This window comes from Tursiops truncatus, chromosome 10 (genome assembly GCF_011762595.2).
Source record: "Tursiops truncatus isolate mTurTru1 chromosome 10, mTurTru1.mat.Y, whole genome shotgun sequence".
Classification (NCBI taxonomy): Eukaryota; Metazoa; Chordata; class Mammalia; order Artiodactyla; family Delphinidae; genus Tursiops; species Tursiops truncatus.
Genome location: NC_047043.1, coordinates 28,718,295 through 28,745,148, shown reverse-complemented (window position 1 = coordinate 28,745,148; position 26,854 = coordinate 28,718,295). Strand labels below are relative to the sequence as shown.

The following is a 26,854-nucleotide window of genomic DNA, read 5'->3' as shown; positions in this document are numbered from 1 at the left end:
ACTTCATTTCTTTTTATTGCCAAATAATATTCCGTTGTATGGAAATACTACATTTTATCTATCCATTCGTCTGTTGATGGACATCTGGGTGGTTTCTATGTTTTGGCTCTTATGAACAGTGCTGCTGTAAACATCTGCATAAAATTTTGGTTTGAACATCTGTTTTCAATTCTCTTCGGTATATACCTGAGACTGGACTTTCTGGATCATATGGTAACTCTGTGCTTAACCACTTGGGGAACTGCCAGACTGTTTCTCAAAGCAACTGCACCTTTTACGTTCCTGTCAGCATTATGAGGATTCTAATTTCTCCATATCCTAACACTTGTCATTCTGATGATAACCATCCAGGTGGGTGTGAAGTAGTATCTCATTTTTATTTTGATTTATATTCCTCTGACAGTTATGTTGAGTATCTTTTTATGTAATTATTGGCTATTTTTATGTCTTCATCAGAGAACTGTCCATTCAGATAATTTGCTCACTTTTAAAATGGGTCATCTTTTTATTATTGAGTTGGAATTGTTCTTATGTATTCTAGGTACAAGTCCCCATTCAGATGTACGATTTGCAGAATTTTCTCTGATCTTGTATTAGTCCATTTGGTCGCTAGAACAAAATACTGTAAGTTGAGTGGTTTATAAACAACAGAAATTTATCTCTCACAGTTCTGGAGGCTGGAAGTCTGGGATCAGGGTGCCAGTACGGCTGTCCTCTGGATGGCGCATGGCTGACTTCTCCCTGTGTCCTCACATGGTGGAAGGGGGTGAGGGAGCTCTCTGGAGCCTCTTTTATAAGAGGCACTTTATAAAGGGCATTAATCTCATTCACAAGGGCTCTGCCCTCGTGAAGCTAATTACCTCCCCAAAGCCCCACCTCCTAATATCATCACCTTGGGCATTAGGTTTTTAACCTATGAATTTGGGCGGGGGGGATGGACACACATATTCACACCATAGCACAGCACACATAGCACACTTTTCACTTTCTTGATGGTGTCCTTTGAGGCAAAGATGTTTTTAATTTTGATGGTGTCCAGTTTATCCTGTTGTATGTGCCTCTAGTGTCATATCTCAGAAAACGTTGCCTACTCCAGGGTAATGAAGATTTATACCTATGTTTTCTAGGAATTTTCTAGATCTTACAGTTAGTTCTTTGCTCCATTTTGAGCTTATTTTTGTATATGGTGTGAGATAGGGGTCCATCTTTATTCTTTTGCATGTGAAAATCCAGCTGTCCCACACATAGTCTTCTGAATTAAGAGTATAGTATGATGTTTAACTCGTGAAGAAACTGAAGCTCAAAGATCTGAACTGATTTGCTCATTATTATACGAAACTGAAGGACAAAGCTAGAATTTGAACTTGTATCTTCCCACAGCACAACAATTATTCTTTCTTTTATACAATAGTTTCCTACCTATCCCCTACTTCAGAGAGCTTTGGACATCAACTGGATTTGTTCCAGTTTTGAATTGCTATTTTCTTTACTTTTAAAAGTGGAAGAAAATAATCTCTGTTAAACTAGTTAGTTCTGCTATGGTTAGACTCATGTGTTAATGAACAGATAAGGAATATTACATTAGATGTGATGGAAAATATTTAATGCAATCCATGAATCAAATTAATTAAATACACAATGGCTGGTTAACAGATTGAAGGGGAAAGAATAAATCCCTGGTTGCTTTTAGACAAACATTTCATATTGAGGTGATTAAATGAAGGGAGAGAGCAATTTAAAATAATAGTCCTGATTACCATTCAATCGAGCAACATATTCTAATAGAACTAAATATTTTTCCTGTTCTTATACTTTTGTATAAGAAATTATTAGTGATCTAATAAGACTTTTTTTATAAAACAGAAAGAAAATTTCGGTCTTGATGATAGAGTTGGTTAAAGTCACCCAATCAATAATATTATGTTACTTGGTCTGTACTTAGCATGGCTCGACTTTGTACTGGAGTACGAATTCAAGCCATAGCAACCTTAAAGAGTGGGCCTTATTTGCTTCACTGTAGTCCCGAGGCTTAAGGAGAGGAGTAACTTGCAAAAAGCCTCACAATCAGAAAATAGTGGAGTTGGATTTTGAATGCAAGTTATTGGATATCAAATTTTCTATACTGAACCTCTACGCTCTATTCCCTATAATTACCTCATACACAGAAGGTGCTCAACATAAACTGGTTGTTATTGTTTAACGTCTCTTACACGAGTTAATAACCTATGTGACTCACTTAGAAATTATTTTGTGTGGGAACCCTTTTCTATTTAATAAGCCAATTGATTGCTCAGAAAATAAAGGACAGCAGCCAAAATATAATTTTGACTGCAGTGTTACGACCATAAAAAATGTTACTGCATAGCATATCCGTGAAGTCAGTTTAGTATAATCCACTGCCACCCTTGAGCTGGAATGCAGCACGCTGGAACTGTGTATCCCTCTGAAAGATATGAGATTAAAGAAGACTAAAGGCAAAAAAAAGAAGAACAGGAACTAGAGAATTCCATTTCTGAGGCTGTTCGGATAGGCTAGTTTATGCTGTGCTAGCAAACATCCGTGTCTCTTGCTCACGCTGTACAGCCAGTGCAGACAATGGGAGGGGCTCTCTCCTCCTCACTGACACTCAGGGTCTCAGGCTGGTGGAGGCTCTGCCTTCTTGTTGCTGCATGTCTCCTCCATCGCAACATCAGGGGACGAGGGACGTAAAGACAGTATATATCCTGATGTCCTTCTTCAGCTTGGAATCGCCACTCATCATTCTACTTATATCCCATTGGCCCCAATTGGTCACATGACCCCGTGAAACTGTCAAGACACTGCGAAATTTGGGGAAGCACCTAACATTCAAGGTTTATCTAGTTCAGTGTTTTTCAATATGTGCTTCTTTGACCCCTAGGGCTCTGCGGAGGTGTGTAATGCATTCTGCAAACAATGAAGTATACTCAACTAAATGCTGAATTGGATCTATCAGCTTTAATCTGCTTTTGTCCTGGAGATCTATAAACTAATGTGTTGTAGGAAGAAAAGTTTTGCTGCCAAAAGAAGTTGGGAATTTACTCATTTGTTCCATTTTTTCTGTCTTCAAAGAATCATTCATTTAAACCACCTCACCCAGAGGGTTGTCTTCGCTAGTCATGGAACATCGAACAAGTGCACGTAACATGACATTTCTCCCACTTGGATTTCAGCTTCTTAAGCAGCAAAGCCAGGATGTTGGGCTGATCTCTCTCCTTCTGTATTATGATTCTAACATGTTCCCCTCCAGCAACGACAGCAATAAAAATCAAAGGGGAGTCTACAGGCATCTGAAGTAAACATCACTCCCCTTCCCTTAAGTGCTTTTCAAAATAATTGTTCAACATCTCTTACATGAGTTAATAACCTTCCCCAAAGGTTATTTCTTCTGCAAATTCCAAGTCACCTGAAGACCAAGCTTGAACTAAGACTGTTCAGATTTCATCTAGTTCCTGTCTCTGCCAGAAGAGAAAAATCCATATATATTCCTTACTCTATGGCCTACTGGGTCTCTAATGACCAGGGCTATTTTTGTGAAGGAACAAGGTAAAACACTGCTCAAAAAAAAAAAAAAAAAAAGCTCATTGCTGTGAATAGACAGTGCATGCTAGAATATAGCGTTAGAATTTATAACGTTTGTTCAACATTTACATTTATATGCCCTCACTAAAAAGATGCATTTTTATCAGATATTTTTCTTCAAAGAGTGAATGGCCCCTCTCACATCTGCTAGGTCTCATCCTAGGCTGGTCTACTGCACAATTCTCACAAGGAGGGGGCGGTATTTGGGGGCTTTCAGAGAAGGAAGCTGAGGAGGAAGGAAACTGGCATACAACAGGAGTCCTTTTCCATTTGTAATGTAGGTTATACAACGAATTAGCCACTTTTTCCCTAAGACTTAAGAGAGAACCCAGAGTGTAGATTATGATGACAACAAAGTCAATGGTGCTGTCTCTGGTGGGTAACAATTTTCTCTTTAAGAAGGATGTAGCACTATTTAGTGTTATGAGGACATGCTTTGGGGCCAGGCTCCCTGGGTTCAAATCCTGCCTCTGCCACTTCCTAGCTGGGTGACCTGAAGTATGTCACCCAGTCTCTCCAAGCTCGATTTCTGTCATTTGTAAAACAGGGATGATAATAACAGAAACCACCCTGACACACCGGATTATTGTGAGAATAAAAGTGGGTGAGTGAAATGGGCTTAGCAAAGTGCCTGACTCACAGTAATTGCTCAAGTGATAGAAGCCCACATTATTGGTTTCTAGAAATGTAATAGACATCTTATCAGGAAAATAAATAGTTTATAGAAGTTGTACCCTTATCAGTAACCACCCATAGCCATTAATTAAAATACCAAAAAATAAGATTTAAAAACTAACAAGAAAACTCTAATAAGTTCATTTTAATTACCCAAACCCAACATTAATGGAGAAATATGGGGACATTTATTCTAAAAACATTTTGAAAACAAAAGATGCTATGCTGATGAAAGCCAGGTGTCATGGTCCACTCCTGTGTGGATGCTCTCAGAGACAATCCCAGGCTCCTGGCTGCTTCATCAAGAGATGCGGGGCCCCCAAGAGCAGGATTCATCTGCATTTCCAAGTGCTATCCAGGGCCCTCCTTCAGAGCAAAATATGTAGCTAGACCTCTACTACTCTACTTGGAAAGTTAAGCAACTGTGGAGGATTAGTTCCTGCTATGGTCTGAATGTTTGTGCCTTCCCCAAGTTCACATGTTGAATCCTCCCAAAGTTGATGGTTTAGGAGGTGGGGCCTTTTGGAGTCAATTAGGTCACGAGGGTGGAGCCCTCATGAACGGGATGGTTATTCTTATAAGAGACCCCTCACCCCTTCCACCGCGTGAGGACATAGAGAAATAACTGACTGTACCAGGAAGAGGGTCTTAGTAGGACGCAACCATACTGGCACCTTGACCTTGGTCTTCCCCACCTTCAGAACTGTGAGGAATAAATTTCGGTGGTTTATAAGCCACCCGGTCTATGGTATTTTGTTACAGTAGCCCGAATAGACTAAGACACTTCCTTTTTTTTCCACATTAAAATCTTGAAAGGACGTGCCTTTTCATGAGTACAAAACTCTAACTAAATGCTTACACTTACGTTTCAGCAGGTGACTTCCTAATTTAAGTTTTAATGGCCCCTCCTTCCACATTTCCTGCTTTAATTACAAGTTTCCAAGGGCACCACCATTTAGTTCTGCAATTCTGTCAGTAAATACGTGAACTCTTCCTTGTTTCAGGCTGCCAGGTAAAAATGAAGTTATAATTTGTGCCCCTGCCTGTTGGGGGACAAGAGAAGAAAGAGGGTTACTATTAATTATTACACATGCCATGACGGCTACCTGCACAAGGATGTTCTGCATATAGGTGAACTCACATTTGTATTAAAACATGATCAAAACTACACTGAGAATTCCATGCTCGTCACCTAACCAGCGCTCCAGCCACCCGTCACGTGCCCACGCTTGAACGTGGTCCCCCCACCCCTCATTGCTTGTCCTCTGAAATAGGCGCTAGGACATCTACCTTGATAACGTAACTCAAGTATGGTGTATTCTTTCCGATCCCTTATTTCTGCCGCCTGGGAGCACGTCTCAAATCAATTATCTGCACTGCACACAAGTCTGTCTCAGACTCTGCTTTCTGGAAAACTCAAGTTAACACATATAAATGTATACCAATGTATGTATTTTTACATATATATATATGAATATACATTATATTAATATACATAATATAGAAACCCAGGCTAGGGAAATAAAAAGAAATAGGGACCTCCAAGTATATTCATCTCACCATGTATCATTTCAAAGGTCAGTAGACCTCCTCCATCTGCACTGTTTTTTTAAAGTGCATGAACTTGTCAGCTAAGGTTCATCCTTACCAAGCAATAATAAGGAAATAAACACTGACCCGAGGGTCTGCAAATTCAGCTCAAGTGTTTATTATTCGCAAATACAGTGTATGGCTGTGGGCCTCAGCTGCTTGGGGGAGAACAAGCCTTCCCTGGGAACACACCTGCCATATTTAGAAGAACCGGCCAGGTAGTTGTCTGCCTTTCTCAGATCTCCTGTGGATTCTAAGCTGCTTTCTTTAGCCCCTTCAGTCTCCAGACCTCCGCGCCTGCTAAGCTACGCTGTAAACTGCCAGCTAAGCTTCAAAATCACTGTATTAGTCCCGGAGAGTTAATGCATTCCAAAGTACTTAATTTTCTCCTAGGGAGTCATCTGCTCGTTGGTAGGAAATAGATGACTAAGCAATCGTTATCCACCCCACCAGATAATTCTCGCACAGGGGAGCAAATAATCCAGAGGACAACATGCACTCCAAAACTTACTTATTGTGAAATCAAGGAGGCAGGCGGCATTTCATTGACTGTTAGAGGACAAATCATGACATCATCGATCATGCTGTTATTAGTATCATATATTTTCCCTGAACATGATAGGATTTCTTTTCTGGATTTCATAGTAAGTGTTTCAGGCAAAAGTCTTAAGTAATAGATTGAAAAGTTGTTATTTGCCTTGACACATCATTTAATTTGAGTTTCTATAAATTAGGAAAAATATTATCTCAAACTACAATTACAAACACCTTGAGTCAAAGGAGTCCTTTTATCTTAACTAAAATACAAATCAGTACACCAATCAACATAACATATATTGGGTATGTCCTATAGAGAAGGTGCTGTCCTAGGCATAGCTGAGTGTAGAAATGAGTGTCAGACATGATCCCTGACCTCACAGGTGTTAGAAAGCTATCATATTATTCATACTTTTAGTGTTAGACATGTTGAATAAAGAGTTATATTAATAGCGGTTTAAGAATTTCAATTGCTAGAGTTAAGAATCATATTAAGAAAAATAGAAAATTTCCAGAAATCATTATTTAATACTTTTTAGAGTCTAAGACTTTTAGCCTTTTACAAAATAGAAGTTTAAGTATGTCGTCTTCACAGTAAATTTAATATAGTAAAATTTTCATTCAAGTGACATTATTTCTATTTAAAGTTTTGATACAGTAATGCATGAAACCAAATTCCAACTTCTTAATAAGTGCCTCTTTTTTGGATCATGGAAACATTTTCTACAAACCCTTTATTGGGGTCTCTATATCAATAGATATAGAGTGATGTCAGATTCTTGGTCTACTCGTGAGATACCAAACACACACCCCATCTGGACCTTGTCTTGAACTAAATCCTTAAACAAAATTAAGTGATACGTTTCAGTCAAACTCAGGTCTCGGTGCTGCCAGGCTAGAGGATGGGGGGCAGTCACTCCTCCAAGAAGGCCTTGGCCCTCCTTAGGCCCAGCAGACGTCATTTTCTTTGTTTAAACTGAATTCGGCATTGTCCTTCCGGCTGCTGGACACCCACCAAATGGAGAGAACTCTAAAAGCAGAAATGCAGAAAATATAGAAGTTAAGGGACATAAGCCAACAGTTTGGACCTAAAGTTTATTCAATGTGATTGTTCCTGAAACGTACAGAGTTTAGGTTTGGAAGACTGGAAGGTTTTGCTTGATGAGTTCTCCATGGCAAGCATCAATTTTAGCCTTCCGTTCAAGGGACAGCAAAGGAGGCAATTCCCTTATTCTAATAGCAGCCTCTTCACAGTTTCACATACCCCAGTGCTATGGGCCTGCCACCCACCTTTCACTTTATATCCGGATAAAGAGGATACCCTTTAATAAAAGCTCTTTCTACATTCCTGGCCCCCAATCTGTGACACTTCATGTATAATCGCTGGGTGAGACCTCTATGCCACATGTTATAGATGTTCATAAGACAACATGGTGTTGGTGGTGCGAACCACTATTACAGGGGACCTAAGATCACAATTTTCCATAAGGATCTTTTGTGGTTCCAGATGTTCTTGATACGTTATGTTATGTCTTGGTTATGAACAAGGGGTGAATGTGTGTGGGGTTTTGCTCTTGTGGCAAGTATATTCCTTTGGGGGAGCTGGTTTCCAAGTCCTGTGATTTCCCTGCACTTGACAACACAGTGTCTGGAACATGCCCTGGCAACTCATCCCCCTCCTACAAGAGCCTGGTAATTGGAAGGTCATTTCTTGTATTTTTTGATCACCTGCTTTCTTCACAACTTGGTAACATAAGTCCAATAATTAAATAATTTTAATTGATCTTTCTAAAATAGAAACTGTGAAATGAAATGCCCTTTGAGATGAGAATTCTCTCAGACTTGTATTTTTTACAAACTGAAGTAACATTTCTTTGAAAAATATTCTTAGTAGGGTCCAAACAGAAATAGGATGTATGTTTTTTAAAAAAAGTATAGGGGCTTCCCTGGTGGCGCAGTGGTTGAGAATCTGCCTGCTAATGCAGGGGACACGGGTTCGAGCCCTAGTCCGGGAAGATCCCACATGCCGCGGAGCAACTAAGCCCGTGAGCCACAACTACTGAGCCTGTGCGTCTGGAGCCCGTGCTCCGCAACAAGAGAGGCCGTGATAGTGAGAGGCCCGCGCACCGCGATGAAGAGTGGCCCCTGCTCGCCGCAACTAGAGAAAGCCCTCGCACAGAAATGAAGACCCAACACAGCCAAAAATAAATATAAAAATAAATAAATTTTAAAAAAGAAAGACCTAAAGAAGAAATACATGGTGAATATCTTCAAAAAAAATTAAAATTAAAAAAAGTATAATAAATACAACTAATAGAACTCCTAGCTAGGAAGAAAGTGCTGGGAAAAATCCTGCCTCAGGATCTGGTCAAAATGACTGATCTCCAGAGTTCGGTGTCACATGGTTTTGACAAATGACATCCTTCTAATGTGAAAAGGCATTCCTGTGTCTTCTTGCTGGTGGGAAAATAGTTCGATGCTGAGTCAGTCGTGGGCAAAATTGTGACATCTAACTCGGAGGATCAGAAACTAGTATTTGGTGCCTGTAAACCCTGGCCTCAATCTTCATTTTGCCAACAAAACTGTACTCAGAGGAAAACCTTTGTGAAGGGTGTTTTGATTTCCCTTTCATCATCAGATTTTGAGAGCTCTTTATCACTGTTGCTCGTACTCAAAATAGAAGTGTAAAAGAAATCAAGGCAAAGTGCTGAAATGTGCATATGTGTGAGTAATATAATATGTTCTGTGTCATTTATACACTTACAGAATTTCTACTGAAATGTCACCCAAGAGTTTATCCCTCCATATATTAGCCCTTAATAATCAAGAGTAAATCATAGCACAAAATGCTATGTGAATAGCCCTGAGGTTGCAATACTTAATTTCTCCACTTCACCCTCAGTTTAAATAACACCTTTTTATCCAGAGTTTTCAAAGGGACTTCCAAACATTTGGAATTAAATGGAACTTTCCCTTGTTTCCTAGACAGTGGTCCTCAAAGTGAGGCATCAGCAGTACCCAGAACTTGTCAGAAATAGAAATTCTCAAGCCCCTCCCTAGATATACTCATCAAGAACTCTAGGGCTAGGGCCCAGGACTCCATGTTCTAACAACCCCCCATCCCAGGTAATTCTGATGCTCACACCAGTTTGAGGGCCATTGGTCTAAGAGAACAGAACCACAGCAACACAGAGGAGTTAAATGATTGAGATATCCAATGGTCAGAGGTCAGAAAAGGTCATGGCCTTTTCATTTATGTTCACTGTTTCTACTGTGGGTTAATTCCCTTTGTGCCATTGCTTTCCAAATGGACTAAGGGTTCTGACTTGCCTCCAAAACTCACGGTTCACTTTTGGACCCAGAGACATGCCTTTCTAGGGAAACAAGCCCAGCATCAAGGCCATGTCTATTTTACCCTGAGAAAAGGGTTAAAATTGGTAAATTCATTGAGGAGCTCCTAACACTAAGTGGTGGAAATGCTACTATTAGGTCCTGGTCTTGTGATAATGGGGCACATAGAATTGACCTGGAATTAAGGGAGTACCTTCTCAGTCTGCAGAGATCATCTGTTAAGATGAGTCTAAGTGAGGAAATCAGTCAGCTCATCCCCAGTAATGAAAACCAAAGAGTTAGAGTTTATATCAAATTAGAAAGTCATGCTATTCAAAATTCTGAAAACACTTACCTGTCTTGGCAATGGGTCTAGAAGACTACAGTCATAATAATACAATATTAAAATAATAAATATTTGAATCTCCAACAGAGCCAGCCACCTGAAAGAAAAAGAAAATAAAATTGGTGCTTGGTTGTAAAAGATGCATAAATATCTACCAATAAAGAATATCTATAAATTACACATATTTCACAGCAAACGTGCTCTTCTTTGCAGTATAAACTTTTACTATTAAAAGGATAGAGTAAAGAAGGGTAGTTGGGATGATCACATTGCTTTAAAATGTATGTAAAATGCTTAGCCAGTGGAAGCACTTAATGAATGAGATCCCAGGTCTCTCTCCTAAGTTTTATATCTGTCCTTTCTAATACGGTAACCGGTAGCTACATGCGGCTGTTATTTAAATAAATTCAAATTTATCAAAATAAAACATTTCAGTTCCTCAGTGGCACTCACCACATTTTAAGTGCTCAATGGCCGTAAGTGGTTACCGGCCACCATACTGAACAGTACGTATTTAGAACTTTTCTATGATCACAGAAAGCTCCATTGGACAGTCCTGTCTGATCTAGACCCTTATTGCCCACTGGAAATTACTGCCTAAATGTTCTGTAGGCACCTAAAATTCCCCGTAACTACCAAATTTTTTCCTTTTGTAATCCTGCACTCAGTCCCCAAGTTTTTTGATCATAATAAAATGTTTGAGCACACTCTGCAATATATTGATAACCATTTATTTATAGATTGTATAGCATACAACCGTATTATTGTCGACTTTGTAGACACGTATACATAGAAATTTAAAAACCGAGAAAAGGGTAAATGGAATTCTGCTACATCTCCTGGCATGCCAGTGGGTTGTTTTGAGCTCTCCTTAGGGAAGGCAAACCATTTTAGGGGGAATGGTCCCTAATAAGTACGATTGGTCCAACATCAGAAAACTGTTCATCATCACAGACCCAATCCTCTCCATTCCCCTTCCTGTCCAGTTAGGCACCGAGGTGTTTTATCTTCCAAATGTTTCCCCGGTCCCTCTCCTTATCCCCTATCTCCAGTCCCTCCACTGCTCCCCAGTGTAGGTCTTCGTCATCTATTTATGTTCTGGATTCCTGAATCACCTGGGTTTCCAGATTGGTTGCTTTGTTTCCAGTGTCACTTCTCTCCACTCTATCCTTCACTCTCCCACTAGAGTAAACTCTCTAAAACAGAAATCTATCACTGTTTCCTCATTTTACACACATGCATACATACACACACATACCACCTGTCAATGCTTCTCATTTCCTTCCAAATGCCACAGGGAACACCGCCAGCCCTTGAAGATCTGCTCCCTCCCTATTTCTCCAGACTCTTCTCCCCCATAGCTCCTCCTTGAAACCCGTGCTCTTGCCACACTGCATACCTGAGTTCCCTGAATGGCGATGTTCTCTGTTGCAAGCCCTTCCCCTGCCTGGTCTCTTGCTTCTGGGCTGAGGTGTCCCTCCTCTCCATTCCATGGCTCCCAGGGCACATTTCAGCCTTTGCATCTATTGCACTGAACTCTGATTGCCTATTGGCCATCCCTCTCCTGGGGTTATATTGTTGGGCCTTAACACAGTGCAGAGGGCTCTGCTGATGCCTAATAATGTTGACTGAATAGATGAATAGATGATGGAAGGTGATGTCTCCATAAAGCAGATTCAATTTCCTTACCTTTCCATCCTTTTCTATGCTTCTGTGGCACTTTTAACATCCCTCAACTAACACCCTTATCCTACAAGCCCACTCTATTACAGTTAATTGTTTTCATGTCTGTCTCCCCTTATAGACTACCATCTTCACAAAAGCAGGAACCATGTCTTATTTATCACTGAATCCTCAATGTTTGTTGATTGCATGAGTGAATGAATGAACATGAATGATCTGCTATTCATATCAGATAATTAGATTTGCTTCCCGCTGGTATTCTTGAAACATCTTGCCTATATTTTATTTCAAATGAAATCTGGACCACTCCAGGTGTTGTTAGGACCTACTTGGATACCAGATCAATTCTTCACAAATATTTGTGATGTAAATTTAATCCTGCCTACTTAGAAATGCTAAAGATAATTCATTCCAACTGAGTGTCAATGTCCATGAAATACAACATCCCAATCTTTATGGATTCAGATCAAAGTTAGCAGCGATTCCAATAAAAAGCAATTTTGCTAATTTGCAGGTTCAGAATCTCTCACAACTAAGTTTCTGTCACACTTCTAACAAATTAGGATGTCCACTTCTGGCCATGATGGTTGTCCTTGGGACTTGAGCTTTTCAAAGCAGCCTGTGATGGGCACACCATGTCCTATTTCCTTAAGATATATCCAAATGTTTATTCTTCAGATTCTCTACAGAATGACTGACTATCACCTTAACCTTACGGGCACATTAAAGATTTCATTTTGTTCTGTGAGACAAGCCATTAGACAGTTTTAAACAAATTTGACTTAAGTTTTAAAAAGGATCATTTGGCTGCTACATTGAGAATAAAATATAATGTGCTGCTAGAAGACTGATTAGGAAGCCATCATAATCTTCCAGGCAATGGAAAGTGGTGACTTGGACCAGGATGACGGAATAGTCATGGTTAGCGTCTGTATATACTTTGTAGGATGGCTGATGGCTTGCATGACAGATGTGGAAAACACAAAGAGTCAAGGACGACTCCAAGTTTTTGGCCTGAGGAAACGCAAGGATATAGCAGTGGGGAAGGCCGATGGAAGAGCACTTGCGGAGCTCACTTTTGGACCTGTTCAGTGCTGCTGGCTCCAGACAAGTGCCTTGGAGACATCCAGTGGAGATGTTGAGTGGAGGCTAGGGATGAGCCTGGTGTTTGGGTGGGGATTCAGTCAGGGCTGGAGGTACAAGAGATATACATACAGAGTCATCACTATTCAGACAATTATTGAAAGCCAAGGGATAGGATGAAGTCACTTAGGGAGCAAGTTAAATAGAAAAAACTAAGAAATCTGAGGAGAGAGCCCTGGGGCAGCCCAAAATTTGGAGGTTAGAAATGTGAGGCAGGTGAGCAAAGGGGCCTGAGAAGAAGTAGCCAAAGGGGTAGGATAATGAAAAGAGAGTGATTATCTCCAAAGTCCTGTGAAGAAAGCGTTTCATGGAGACCGTGAATTCCGTATCTAACGGGAAAGGTGGCAACGAGCACCCACGTGTAAAATGAAACATGAACATTCCCGCTTGCATAAAACAGCCAGTCCTTCTCAGTCCTTAGCACCCTTCCTAGAAGTAAATTAGATGAGCTCACTAAACTGACATTTTGTGTTTGGTAGAATAAGCAGTGACTTCCCGATATTCAGCGGTTACCTGGCAGCACTAGAGAAGTGCTTGCTAATTTTGCATTTGTGAATTATAAAACAGTTTTTGGATGAAGGTCCTCCTTTATCCAAACAAATGCTATTTTCTTAGAACTCTGTTTTCAGCCCTTCTCTAACTTTAGCTTGCCGTGACGGGAGTGCTCTCTGAACTCAGCCCCCTGGGGAAAAGGTGGCTGGCATCCTTCCTCTCCAGTCCCTGGAGGAGAGGCACTGCGCCGGCAATAAGGACAACGGACCATTTGGCAGGGTAGGTGGGGCTGTTGCAGGGAAGAAGTCCCTCCACTCAGAGGGTAACCAAGGCGCAGACTTGGAAGGGGCCGTGGAATGCCTAGGGGCCTGGAAGTTGTCTACTCCCTGTAGAAGGTGAGGTGATGAGAAATGGAGTGGACCGAGCAGGAAGAAACGAGGAACTGGCTCATCGAGGGGCTTGAGTGTGTCGTGTGACAGTGTTGGGACTTTGACCCTGAAAATACAACAGACCTTGTGAATAAATTGTACTGAAAAATTATACTTATATGTGAAAATGAAGGTTCTTTAAGCATTATTATACATAAGAGGCCCTCAATGAATATTTCCTCTATCACGCAAATAAGTCATGTAAACAAGAAATAGTTCCTAAGCTATTTAAGAGCACAAGTTGAACTATTTTAGAAACGTTACGCATGTTTTGATTAGAAATAGAGCTAATGTTTATCAGTTCATTAAAATAGTTTTCCACTAGAACCTGTAAGCATTTCCTTAACTAACTTTAGTCCCTGTGATATTCTTAAAAATCAGAAAACTGAATTTCCTTTAAGGTAAAACTATAGTTCAGGCTTTGGACCAACTAACACTGTGTGCATGGTGAGGCTTTAGTATTTTTCTTCTTTTATTTTTGAGGGTTAAGTTAGTTCAGTTATTAAATTAGTATTAGTTATTGAAATAGTATAACTATTAATATTACATTTACTATCATTTCTAAACATTTTGATATTCTGGTTAAAAAAAAGTAAGCTGAGTTAATAATACAGATAATAAAGTAAGATGTGCTAAAACTCTTATTTTCTCCAAATCCAAATATTTGGATAGTCTAGCAGAATTACCTAAATTATCCACGAAATAAAGTTCATATTTTTGCAATGGCAAAAAATAAATTGTGAAAAAAATAAAATAAAATAAAATGAATTGTGCTTTCAAGCCTTTACCAGGTTACTGAATTTTGTTCAATGTCTAAAACATCAGGGACTAACACATACGTAACTGTGACATTAAAAGCTCCGTCACTCCAAAGAAAACGAGCCTCATAAACCCGTATCTTTACAAAAGCGCCTCAGAAGCAAGCTGAGCCGTGTTCATGCTGGGAATGTTCTCTTAATACTTCTAATGTCAAAACAGTGAACATAATGAGGCATATTATTTATAATATGTATTTTTTACACTTGCAAGAACATTACACATCTACAAATAAAGCTCATTAAAATATAAACATGCTGAAAATTCCTTAAATGCTGAGTACTTGTGTGTTTTCCCCACGGGTAAATAAATGCTCAAGCTACACAGAACACAAAGTCCTACAAAACCTGGCCTCTACCCTCACGTTGCTAGTAATGCACATGGAGAGATGGGAAAGGTAACAATGTAAGATACATGTGGAAACAGAAGGGCTTTGGAGATGTGGGGTCTGGAGCAAGCCGTGTAACCCAGAGTTGACCAACTCTATGTGGAGGTGACACCTGAGCTAGACCTGGATGGAAGGACAGGTTCCAATAAGTAGACATGTTGAGTAGGGGCATTCCAGACCCAGTATAGAGTGAGAGTGAGGGGAGGGATGGGCACGGTAATCAGGGGACAACTGGTAGACCCTCTGGGGTGGGCATTCCCAGATGTGCAGAAAGATGTATTTGTGTCAAATTTTTGGAGGGTCTGGAGTCCTAGGCTGATGAGTTTGGCTGGCAGGCAGTGGTGCCAGAGTCTTAACAAGAAAGTGACAATTAGAGCTAATTATTTAAGGAAAATTCATCTGTATGTAGTGAGTGAGATGGATTGAAAGAAGAGGTAATACAGCTGGGGGAAGGGTAAGAAAATGATGACATCATCTGGGGCATGACGACCTGGTTTAGGAGGTGGGAGTAGACACCTGGGGGCAGGCCGAGAAGAGGGAGGAGCAAAGGGGGCTCCAGAAGCCCAGGCCTAGGAGATCAGTGAGATATGGAAGAGAAACCGAGAGTACAGGCGGAATGCTAGGGTTAGCGGTAAGAAAGGACTTTAGTATTAGATGTCTAGATTTTGAGACTGAATCCCTTTTTAAAAGAAAATCTCTCTCTTTTTTTTCCTACTAGACGTCATCGAGGGCAGTGCCAGCATGGGCTGGAAAACTGCCACTGTTACCAGGAGCAGGGGCTCTGAAGTATATTCCTAGTTGCTACCAGCTGCAGCTTATGAAAATAGAATGGTCTTGCCCTGGAATTCAGAGAAGGCAGCATACAGACATACTTTCACAGACATCCTTCATTGAAGCATGGCTATTCAAGTTAAAGGGGAAGTACTTTTCCCACAACCTCATCCCCTTTAAGAAATCTTATAGGAAAATAAAAGCCTATAAGACAGGAGGCAAAATAATCTAGACCAGTGTTTCTCACACTTTAGCATGCATCAGAATCACATGGAAAAGCTTGTTCAAATGCAAGCTGCTTGGTCGACCCCCAGAGTTTTTCTGACTTAGTAGTTCTGGGGAAGGGCAGCCCAATTTGCATTTTTTACAAGTTTCCATATAATGTTATTACTAGTGGTCTGGGGATCATACTTTAGAATCACTGATCTAGAGGCACTTGACAAGCAGAAAGGGAAAAAATAAGTTAAAAGATGTAGTTTATCAAACCTTTAGTTTTAGCACACAAAATTAAAATTACCGAGAATACCTCAGCTACACAGGAAACTTTATGGCCGGGGCACCAAACGTTTGATTGGGAATGATGGTGTGGGCAAAATCTGGAAGAGTGAGCACAGGGAAGCAAATCCAGAATAAAATAAGAACAGGATTAGGGTAAACTGGAAGAGCAGGAAAAGAAGAAAAGATGTGAGAAAGAGAAGAGAAGGGAATGGGACGTATCTAGAAGGAGGACAAGTTGGAGAGAAAGCAGTTGAGGAAGCAAAGAGGAAAGGTCTGGAGGACCTCAGGGCTTCTGGACTTGAGACACCGTTTTCTGTTTCACTGGGGAGATGAGAATCATGTCCTAGTGGGAGTACTGTCTCTGAGGTCACTGCTTTTCAGAGGGGCAGGCAGGATTATTTTAACGGTGATCCTCCTAGAAGAAAAACTCCCCTATGTATGAACTACGAGCTAGACGCTGGATACCTCTTTCTAAAGCTTCTTATTCAAGAAAAGGGCAAAGGAACATTACTGCCTTCATTAAGATGAATTATGCACCAAATAGAATTGATCTTGTGCTATATCTTAAATTCTAGACCCTCCAGGAGGAAAAATTTAAGAAGTGACATTTGTTTTTGTTTGCTTTGGTGATATACCCAGAGTAAATGAAACTCTACCCCCTTACAAAGCCCAGGCCATTTAGAAAGCTATTAACTGATGTGGTCAGTCTATGTTAATACAGTATTTCATGGAGTTCAACAGATCTTGAAAGAAAGCTTTTGCATTTAAGGAAATTATCTATTACTTAGGACGCTTTTGGTTGCAAGTGACAGAAAACCCCATTAGACTGGTTTCTGTATTGAAGGGACTGTATCGATTTATGTACCTGAAAAACCTAGAGCTGGTGCTGGCCTCAGGCAGAGATCACTCCAACGGCTCAACGATGTTACCAAAAAGCCAGTTCGCCTCTGCTGCTCTGCTCTATGGTACAACTTCATCCTGCTTTTACCGTCTCAAAAGTTTCTGGGGCCAAGTGCTTCATTATTCACATCCTACAGGGAATGATTATTTCTGACCCAGAAGTCTCAACAGAAGCTTTCACTTGGTAGTTAATTGTACTGCTTGAAACACAAGGCAAGACTAAAATCAATCACTATGGGAAGGGAGGGAGGGTTAGGGATGGGATGTGAGAACTGGCTTAGGGAACAGTGCTTCACTCCTATAGAGCTGGGGGCGGAATCAGCACCTCAGCGTCCCACGAATCTCCAAATGAAAATCAGAGCAATTAGCAAGGAAGAAGAAGACATTAACGATGGAGAGATAATAACCCATGGGCAACCGTGATATAGCACAGTGTTAATGCCAGTCCTCTTTTCCTAGGAGCTGAAACTTCTTTCTGAAAAACAAAGAGACCAAACTCATCAAAGAGCAGTAACTCAGTCTGATGAGGGGAGAAAGCCCATGAAAAAAAAAAAAAAAAAAGTGGTGGGGAGATACCCAGCCCAAAGTGCCCTTTTTTCCTCTCCACCAGCTACAAATCCTGTGCAGGTGTCCTGTGCACGACTGAGAGGCTAGCGATCTATTTGGTAAATGAAGGAAAAGAGGGTCCTTTCTGGCATTTTTGGAGCAGAAATGAACATGTTTTATTTTAGAAGCACTTTGGCCTAAGTATCAAAAATCACTCTGGTTTGCAAGGCAGATGTAGAGAACAAACGTATGGACACCACAGGGGGAAAGCGGGGGTGGGGGGGTGATGGTGGTCGGATGAATTGGGAGACTGGGATTGACATATACACACGAATATGTATAAAACAGATAACTGATAAGAACCTGCTGTATAAAAAATAAATTAAAAAAATCACTCTGGAATTTGCTGCTTCTGTTCTTGACAGACTTAAATCTTAGCCTCATAATGAAGTGTCAGAATGAAATGGCTGGGAAAGTAATGACTGCGATTTCGCCAATGGTTTCTGTGCTCCTCTGAGCGAGTCACTGCCCCTCAGTAAAGCAGAAAGGAGAGAGAAGCATGGCTAGAAGTTAATAAAGGACCTGGCAGCCTCGCTCAGTCTTGGAGTTAACTACATCCGCTCTTCCCACTCTCGACCCTTTTCACATCCCCTCCAGGACGTGTGTGTGGCCATAGTGAAAATGTTAGGGCAATATTATGTTAGTAAATCCAGTTCATTCCGTTCCATTTACCAACGGGAGTTGAGGGGATGCATTTGTTTATGTAACAAATTCCTCAGAATGAACTGAATTCGTAACTTCTCATGAAATCCAGAGGGACTGGTGTTACTCACTCCTCTAGAGCATTCAGCTACCTCTAAGTATAATGCTTCTCAAATACAAGATTGCTCAAAGTTGGTTTACTGAATAAGGCACACTTATTAAAATTACATCATCGTTAATATAATAAACATATAGAAACTACTGTACTCAGAGCTTCACAAACCCCAAATATAGAGTTGCCTTGCTACCACTAACACACAGGTACCTGCGAGCACTTAATTTTATTTCTACCCTCAACGTTTGATACCACTGCCTTTCAGGAAGGTATGCTGTCTTTTGTGCTGTTTACTAATTATTCTCATCTAGCCCATAAAGCCTTTTCCAGTGCCCTTCCCTCTGAGTTCCTATGACAATTATGACATAGATGAGTCCTCTGGCATTTCTCAAGCACCGTCTCCTGCTATTCAGTAGAGCTTGTTTTGCATGCTGCTGTGTCTCATCTCTCCAACTGCATTATAAGCAACTCAGGAATGTTATGTGCCTTTGAATCTCCCTAGTGTTTCATAAGGTGTCTTGAGTTAGATTATAAGCTCCTTGAGGGAAGGGACTTCATCCATTATTTTGTTTTCCAAGGTAGCTCCTAGAACTCTACCCTGACATATAGCATACAATTGATAAATATTTACCGAATGAAGGAAATCATATTAACACTAGGTGCTCAAGAGATATTTGGTGGGTTGAATAATAGTACTACTAACCTACTATCAGCTGGACCTATGTTTGAATTAATTTTCCAACAGCAATGTGATTTTCATGAGTAATTCCAGATTAGTTCATGACTTTATGACTTGTACTGCCCTAGGATACATGAAGAACCCAAACACACAAAAAAGTAGAAATCACAGTTTTTATCCCCGAGGAATCCATGCCTCATTTCCATGTCTCAAGTACTGCAGCCTTCCTCTTATTACACCCTTTTCTCATCCAAGCATATACCTTTGTAAGGGGGTTATCTTGCCAAAGATGAGGGCTATTGTTTTACATTGGAATTTAACCCATATCAGTTAGCACAATGATACAGCCAACTGGGATCCTCTTGCAGGGATGGGAACCAAGGAAAATCAGGGCTATTGGCTTTGGTGTGCGTTCCAGGGGGTGGGGATGGCAAGCACATCCCTTTCTGCTAAGATCATCAACTCTCAGAGACGCCCACTGGAAATCCCCTGTCCCATTCCTCCATCTAAATTCACAGTTAAGAGGAGAATGTCCACTCTTCATTTCCCATACTACCGTGGCTGGTAAAGTCTAGTAGTTCATGTGCTTTCTCCTGTTGGTTTTTCTGCAAAATCACTGGACTTCTCCAGCAGTAGATTTCCTGGGAAGGGGTCCCTTCCACGACAGGGAAGTGCCTAGCAAGGGGTTCACCCTCCACGTATATTTTCTGAACTCCCATCGTTCTGAGGAGGACCTCTAGCTCTTCCATTCTGCTTTTTGGTTCGCAGCCGATGGCAACACTGAGTTCTTATTTAGTGTTCACTTGGGAGAGGGGCTCTCGGACTGCCTCAGTGGCCCGAACACCAAGGGGCGACAGCTGCGAGGCCACAAGACTGTTTTCTTGACAAACTTTGATTGTCATCTACTTCCCAGGCAACTTTCTCTGACTCACTGAGTATTTGGTACATGAGAAAATAAATTGGCTTGAGGTACACGAACTAAGAATGGGTGCGATTTTCTAGGGATTATACTAAGGGTTTGTGGGATTAACTTTCTAGTGCAAAGATCTATCTTGGCATATGTTGTCCAAATGAAGTCATTCACCCTCTTGAACAATTTTCTGTTTTTTTAAAAAAATGTTTCATGAGTTGGCTGTTTAAAATAAGTAACAGGAAAATTATGGACTATTAAAAATAGAAGCTTAGTGGAAAACTAGATTAAGTAGGTTTTTAAAAATTAAGTCATATTTATTCAACCTTCGTATTTAACCTGTAGATTTTGGTTATATGGTATATGTTTTGCTGCACTTCACACTCGAAAGTTTTCAAAGGAAAACTTAATATCTTGTCCCCAAAATTGCTCCTGTTCCTAATTTCTCTATTTCTACCATCTCTTCCAGCCACCTAGATTCAAAGCTACAGCATTCCTCAAACCCCACCTCTCGCCTGGTCACTGTTTCTAATCATCTTCCAAATCTGGTAGACTGCACCACTCCATCTCTCTCACATGCAATGTCAGCATGCCCCACTCTAGGCTGCTCTACCCAAAACGTTTTAATACTTCATTAGTGCTTTGTGAGCTGTGTACCTGGGTATTAAAGGGCCTTTCCGGTTGGGCCAATGTCCCTTTTGAGTCTGTCTTCTTGCTACTACTTGTAATCTGGTCTCCATAACAGTAAAACCAGAACCCCTAACCTACATATCCCTGTACTAAATGACCCCTCGATCACTGTTCCCTCAGTCTGGAAGTTCATCCAACCCTTCAAAGGCCTCTCTCCCAAGAAAATCATCTAAGATCACCCTGACCAGATACACCCTCTCTCTTGAATTCCCACAGCGTGATGCTTGGCCATCTCTCACCCTGCGTCCCTTGAAGTCATTTATGAACTCGATATGGTATCCTCCTCACCTTCTCCCAGGGCTGAGGGCTGAGAACATGTCTTACTCTTGCCCAAAGCTTCTGCAGTACCCAGGACACTGCCTTACATATAGTATAAGCTCGGTACATTGAAAAATGTATAGTTTCTGTATAAATAATATACTATTGATTGAGGTGAAATATCATGGTCCCCTCTTTTGTACCCATTACTGTCAAACTCCAGCAAATGTCTGTCAGCCTCAAAAGATATCACAGTAATGTCATAACAGCCCCTCTTAGAAACCATAGTCATCAGTTAATCCTTGACCATTGGCCCATACTACATGCTTCATTGCAAAGCATTTCAGTTCTTGGTCTAAAATACTTCTAGCTCAATTTCAAAGACGCTTATAGTAAACTCTTTAGTTACAACTGGGAATATATATAAAGGGACCTGAAAAAAAGTAATACCTAACATTTTTAGAAGACCTACTCTTACAACATTGATATTGGTGACAAAAATAATAACTGTATTATTGGTTTAAGAACTGCTTTTCTGGGCTTCCCTGGTGGCGCAGTGGTTAGGAATCCGCCTGCCAATGAGGGACACGTGTTCGATCCCTGCCCGGGAAGATCCCACATGCTGCGGAGCAACTAAGTCCATGTGCCACAACTACTGAGCCTGCACTCTGGAGCCCGGGAGCCACAACTACTGAAGCCCGTGCGCCTAGAGCCCGTGTTCTGCAACAAGAGAGGCCACCGCAATGAGAGACCCATGCACCACAAGGAGGAGTGGCCTCCGCTCGCTGCAGCTATGGAAAGCCCGCGGGCAGCAACGAAGACCCAATGCAGCCAAAAATAAAAACAAATAAATAAATAAATTTTAAAAAAAAGAACTGCTCTTCTAAAGTAAAAATGATATGAGAAAGGGTGAGCATGATGGGTTTTTGTAGTTTTGTTTGTTTTTGTTGGTTATACTATTCCCTTCAAGTATCTGACACTCAATTATAATGTTAACTTTGGAGTTTTTTGGTGGGTGTGTCAGCATGCTTTCAGATCTAACCAATGAAACCTCCAACTCAAGCTGCCTTAAAAATAAGGGAACATTTATTACATATATATGTAATATATATTATTAATAAAAAGCATTTATTATCTAACATAACAGGAAGTAGAGTAGCTCCTCAAAACTGATGATTCAGTGGCACGTGACATCTCATGGACCAAGCTCTTCACATACCTCTACTCTGTGTCCACAGACTCCAAACCACCCTAAAGCTTATTCCTCTTGAACTTGCTCTTAGCAGCAACTGGAGCTACCTACCTGCTTGCTTGTTCACTCCCAATGGGAGAGGACAGTATATACTTTCCTAACCGTGAAAGAAGAAAAGCTCTCCTTTCAGTCTGATTGGCCAGTTTAAGTCAAGGACCTACCCCAGGACGAACAGTTGTCTCCAGGGAAACACCAGGCACAAATCTGCTTACCCCTCAGCTTCTAGAATAACTTCTAAGAAGGAAGATAGAATTTCCATGGTTGGCTAAGGGTAATGAAAACCATTTTGGGGGAGGTGTCAATTATGAAAAGCAAGTTGATATTATGAAACATAAAGCAAAGGAGGAGTTGAACGGATGCTGTTGGGTAAGTCACAATTGCAAATACGGATTGGTAATTATGTTCAAACAATGAAGACAATTGCCTTAAGAAACTACAATATTTCGAATATAGAATTTTTAAAGGATTTGTATGTTCACTGAGTGAGATTTTGTTACAAATAGGTACCAACATTTCTCCAACAGAACCATCACCAACAAGGAAATGGGATTTATTTAATGTAGGCTGTAAGTTTTATGAGGTCAGGGACCATGTCCATCTTCCTCAGTGCTCTATCCCTAATGCCTAGCAGAGGGCCTGGCACAGGTGAGATGTTCAGAAAGGTTTCTTTTTGAATAAATAAACAGTAAATAATTTGCACTAGAACAGGGCATCACATTGAAGAGGAGGCCTGGGTGCCACATTCATTTAACTCAAAAAGATATCAAAGGCAACTTTTTATAGAACCAAACTAATTCAATAAAGAAAAACCACCCAGTAAGCGGCTGTCATGCTCGAAGTTAAAGACATTCTGTAATCCCAGCAAATGTCTGTGCTAATGTTGTTGTTAAAGAAATATTATTCTTCTATCTATATCTTTAAAAAAGGTAGAACTCAAACCACTTCAAATTATCCTTACAGGAAAGCTGAGCATTTGGAACACAAACCCAGCTTTCATCTGGCAGCTGCAACTATAATATTTTATTCTCACAAGGTCTCCTATCAGAAGCCACTGCAGACATTCCCACAAAGACATCGCACAATGTGAGGGCCAATCAAACAGAATGTGGTCTCCTAGATTTCCCTGTAGTTTTGATAATAGAGAAAAGAGGGATTAAACCAAAGCTTCCCCCCTCCAAGCCCTCGTCTTTCCGCAGACTTTCTGGATAAATGTGCCCCAGCTGTCGCACTGACCTTCCAGGACACTGGTACTTCCCACTCCCAAATGCCATGAAGCAGTCCAAGAAAGCATGCTTCTCTAAATTTGCCTTTTTCCAACGTTCCTGTGGGAAGAAAGCATTTTTTTTCTAAATCAGTCTTATATAAATAAGCTTAACTTTATTTCTCTAGGCTAAAAATGATCTTGTACAGCTAATCCTTGCATATAAAGTTGCAGGGTTGTTGGTAATTTTTTCCAACCTGTTATTAATATCAGCCACAATTATGTTTTTGGAATGGGAACTAATAAATAAAAAGGTTTAAAAAGAACTCTGTTAAGTGGTAAATGTAAATGACAACGTAAATCAACCACAGAATTGACCTCAGAAGAGGAAGAATATTTATAATAAGGCCTCAGGCTCCATCATAAAATTGCCCTTGGTAATAAACTTAGTAATGAGGCACTGACAGCCCTCCCTGTTGGAGAAAGCTTGGTCTGCAGAATTCATTCATCTGGATGCCATTTCTGACAGTTTTACCTAAAGGCAGAGAATGGACTGAATGACCTCTTAAGATTTTGTTTAGCCCTGTAACTCCCCAGTTCTAAGAAATAGCAGAACACAGTTTTAATTTGCTTCATTTTTAGTTTTGTACTCCTTGGAAACCAGTAACAGAAGCAATTGTCTGAAGAACATGAAATATGGCTTCTATCAGAACCAAGCATATTTACTTTTAACATGTCCTGATGGTTTCAGACAAAAATGTATTTTAAAGTTGGTGAAGCTTATTCCAAAAACTTTTCTATCTGATTTGTAAATGTTATGACATCTATATTACAAATCTAGTCTGGGATTTGTAGCCTTAGTTACCGGAGAAATATGGCTGCTTAATGATATAGCCCTAGTTCATTTATGAATTCATACTCCTGGCAGAAATCCAAGGACAATGTATACTGAAAGAGACAACTTACAGGCTTGAACAGGTCAGGTTCAGGAAAATACTTTGGATTTCTATGTAGCCAAAATGGAGACAACATCAGCAAGTCACCAGAAGGAACGGTATAATTCTATAACAGAAAAATGGTTCCAAGTCATGTTTGGAGATCTGCTTTAATGAGAGCTTGGGTCATTAAAAATAATCCTACAACCATATTACCATATTAGAGAGAAGACATATACATCATATAATCAATGGTGAGAAAATCCCTTTCCCAGATGGGTCATTTCTATTTTCCAACGTAGGCAATTCCTGATTTCTAATTCTGATGATCAGTTATACATACATATATCTTTGGTTACATGGAGGAAGATAGAGATACATGTGAAAATTTTAAGTCCACTGTAATGCAGCTTTTGATGTTTGATATTGGAGTTTGCAGGAAGTGGTCTTGATGATGGAAACCACAGTGGATTCCCAGGTTCTAGAACAGAAAAAACTAACTCTGAGAAAGGACACTGGCCATACTGGCCCTGAGAACAGGGGCAGTGGATGTTCTGTCTTTGGGGATGCGGATGACAGTGGCAGGGCAGGGGCAGTGGATTCTGTTTGTTTGTTTCACTCTAGCAGCAGCTGTTAGGGCAGAAAGAAGTTGAAGACAACTGCTTAGGAAGACATAGGACAAAGCAAGTTGTTGTGGGTTTATTGGGTTGGTTTCACATTTGAGGTCTCAGTGGTTGTGAAACTGATGATAAACAGTATGTTTCCTCAAGCAGCAGAGTCTGCATGGTCCTTCTCCATTCACATTATAATAGCTTTTCATGATATATAAACTATACCAAGGACTAAAAACTATTTCACAAAATCATCTTTACATCGTCTTGTTCAGGAACCAGAGGACAAAGAGATCGCTCTTTGCCTTTGTGAGATCGCTAGAGAGCTACCATCTCTACTGAGGTGAAGACGTTTTATCAGTTAACTCCCTTTGCCAAGCATCAGAAGCCACATCTGTTTAATCCTGCGTAATTTTGAAGCATCCTCAAGATATCTGCAAAACACTTACTTTAAGTTTACGTATCTACAACAGTAGCATGTTCCAATTGAAAACATGTCTTTTTATGTGAGCAGGGAGTGGAGTATGGGGAGGGGCCATCGTTTTTTAACCCAAGAGAACCCCTGTTGACTCCGATGGTTGCTGAGTATTGCTTGAGTTTGGTAATTTCAGTGCCAGGATTGCTGGAGAGTCAGGTCAAGATAGGAAGAGATGGAGACTTGCTCATGCCCTCTTACCATTTTTAAAGTGGAAAAGACCTGTGAGATCCCAGTCTTGTGTGTTTGTTCTACCTCTGCTGCAACTGAGGCTAGAGGGGTCATGATTGGCTCTGAAATCAGCTGGGGAGGGCCGTGATATGTCTGGGGGCAGCCCTGGGCCAGGCATCCTGTCAGGGCAACTGCTGCCCTGCCCCTCCCCCCACCCTCCCCACAGCCCTCTTCAGTGGCTGCTGACCTAGGATCATGATGTGGAGATGCTGACTGCTGCAGCCTACAAAGCAGGGTAGCAGAAGAAGACTTCAAAGGCAGCCTCGGGAACAGCATTCACACTAGCAACAGGGAGGAGACCAGACAGAAGTTCCTGGTGCAGCAGCAAATGCCAGGCGGGTGAGTGGCAGAAAAGGGTGTGAGAGCTGGTTGTATCAAAGGAATCCTCTGAGCAAACGGACATCGTTATGTCTGGGCCAGACGGTCCTGTCATTGTTAACATGGCACATGAAGAGAAAGATCAAGAGGGAGACAAAATAGTCAGAGGACCAGGGCATGGATCACTAGGAAGTGGAACTCACAGCTTCCCTGTGTTGGCAATAATGACACCTGTCAGGTAGACAGAAGTGAACTTGGCCAGCCCACCCCACAGGGATGCTGTGAGGCCAGATGAACTTCATCTGCTAGTCCGGAGACTGGCTTTTCTTGACGAGGGAAGAGAAGAAGGATTCTCTGTTGTAACTCAAGAAGGATGCTAAGACCAAAGTGGGTGTAAGGAATGCAGACTCTTACTTCAAGCAAAGAGGAGTCCTGTAAAGGCAAAGCGTCCATCAGAGGAGCCCCAAAGCACATTCTTTCTCTCTAGCTCTTGGCCAGGAGCTTGGTTGGTGTTAGTTGCTTAAAAAAAAAAAAAAGTACTTTAAAAATTAAAAGTATATTCTTTTGTGTAATAAAAACTGCTTTCTAGAAATTTTGCAAAATTCAGAAAAATAGAAAAAACTAGAAAAGAAAACAACAAGAGAGCTGGCAACAAAAGACAGTTATCAGTTGGCTAGACTTCCCTCCAGTACTTTTACCTAATAACAGTAGTTTAGCTTTGCGGTTTTTTTATT

At 40.8% G+C, this 26,854-nt stretch overlaps 1 protein-coding gene and 1 long non-coding RNA gene across 3 annotated transcripts in view; one reads left to right on the top strand and one right to left on the bottom strand.

Annotated features, from left to right (window-relative positions):
* The first annotated feature begins 105 nt into the window (after window positions 1–105).
* On the top strand, window positions 106–3,769 carry LOC141279725 (uncharacterized). The gene is made up of 3 exons (XR_012334432.1): window positions 106–351; window positions 542–624; window positions 2,900–3,769. It is a non-coding gene; the product is annotated as an uncharacterized lncRNA (long non-coding RNA).
* Window positions 3,770–6,910: 3,141 nt separating this feature from the next.
* Window positions 6,911–26,854, bottom strand: part of CYP39A1 (cytochrome P450 family 39 subfamily A member 1) — a 65,103-nt gene continuing 45,159 nt past the window's right edge. For both annotated transcript variants that reach the window (XM_073810649.1, XM_019950005.3), the window contains 4 exons: window positions 24,517–24,612; window positions 23,583–23,671; window positions 10,088–10,175; window positions 6,911–7,432 (listed from right to left, as the gene is read on the bottom strand). In XM_073810649.1, the coding sequence (XP_073666750.1) occupies window positions 7,361–7,432; window positions 10,088–10,175; window positions 23,583–23,671; window positions 24,517–24,612 (345 nt within the window). In that variant the 3' untranslated portion in view covers window positions 6,911–7,360. The remainder of the gene's footprint in view (window positions 7,433–10,087; window positions 10,176–23,582; window positions 23,672–24,516; window positions 24,613–26,854) is intronic.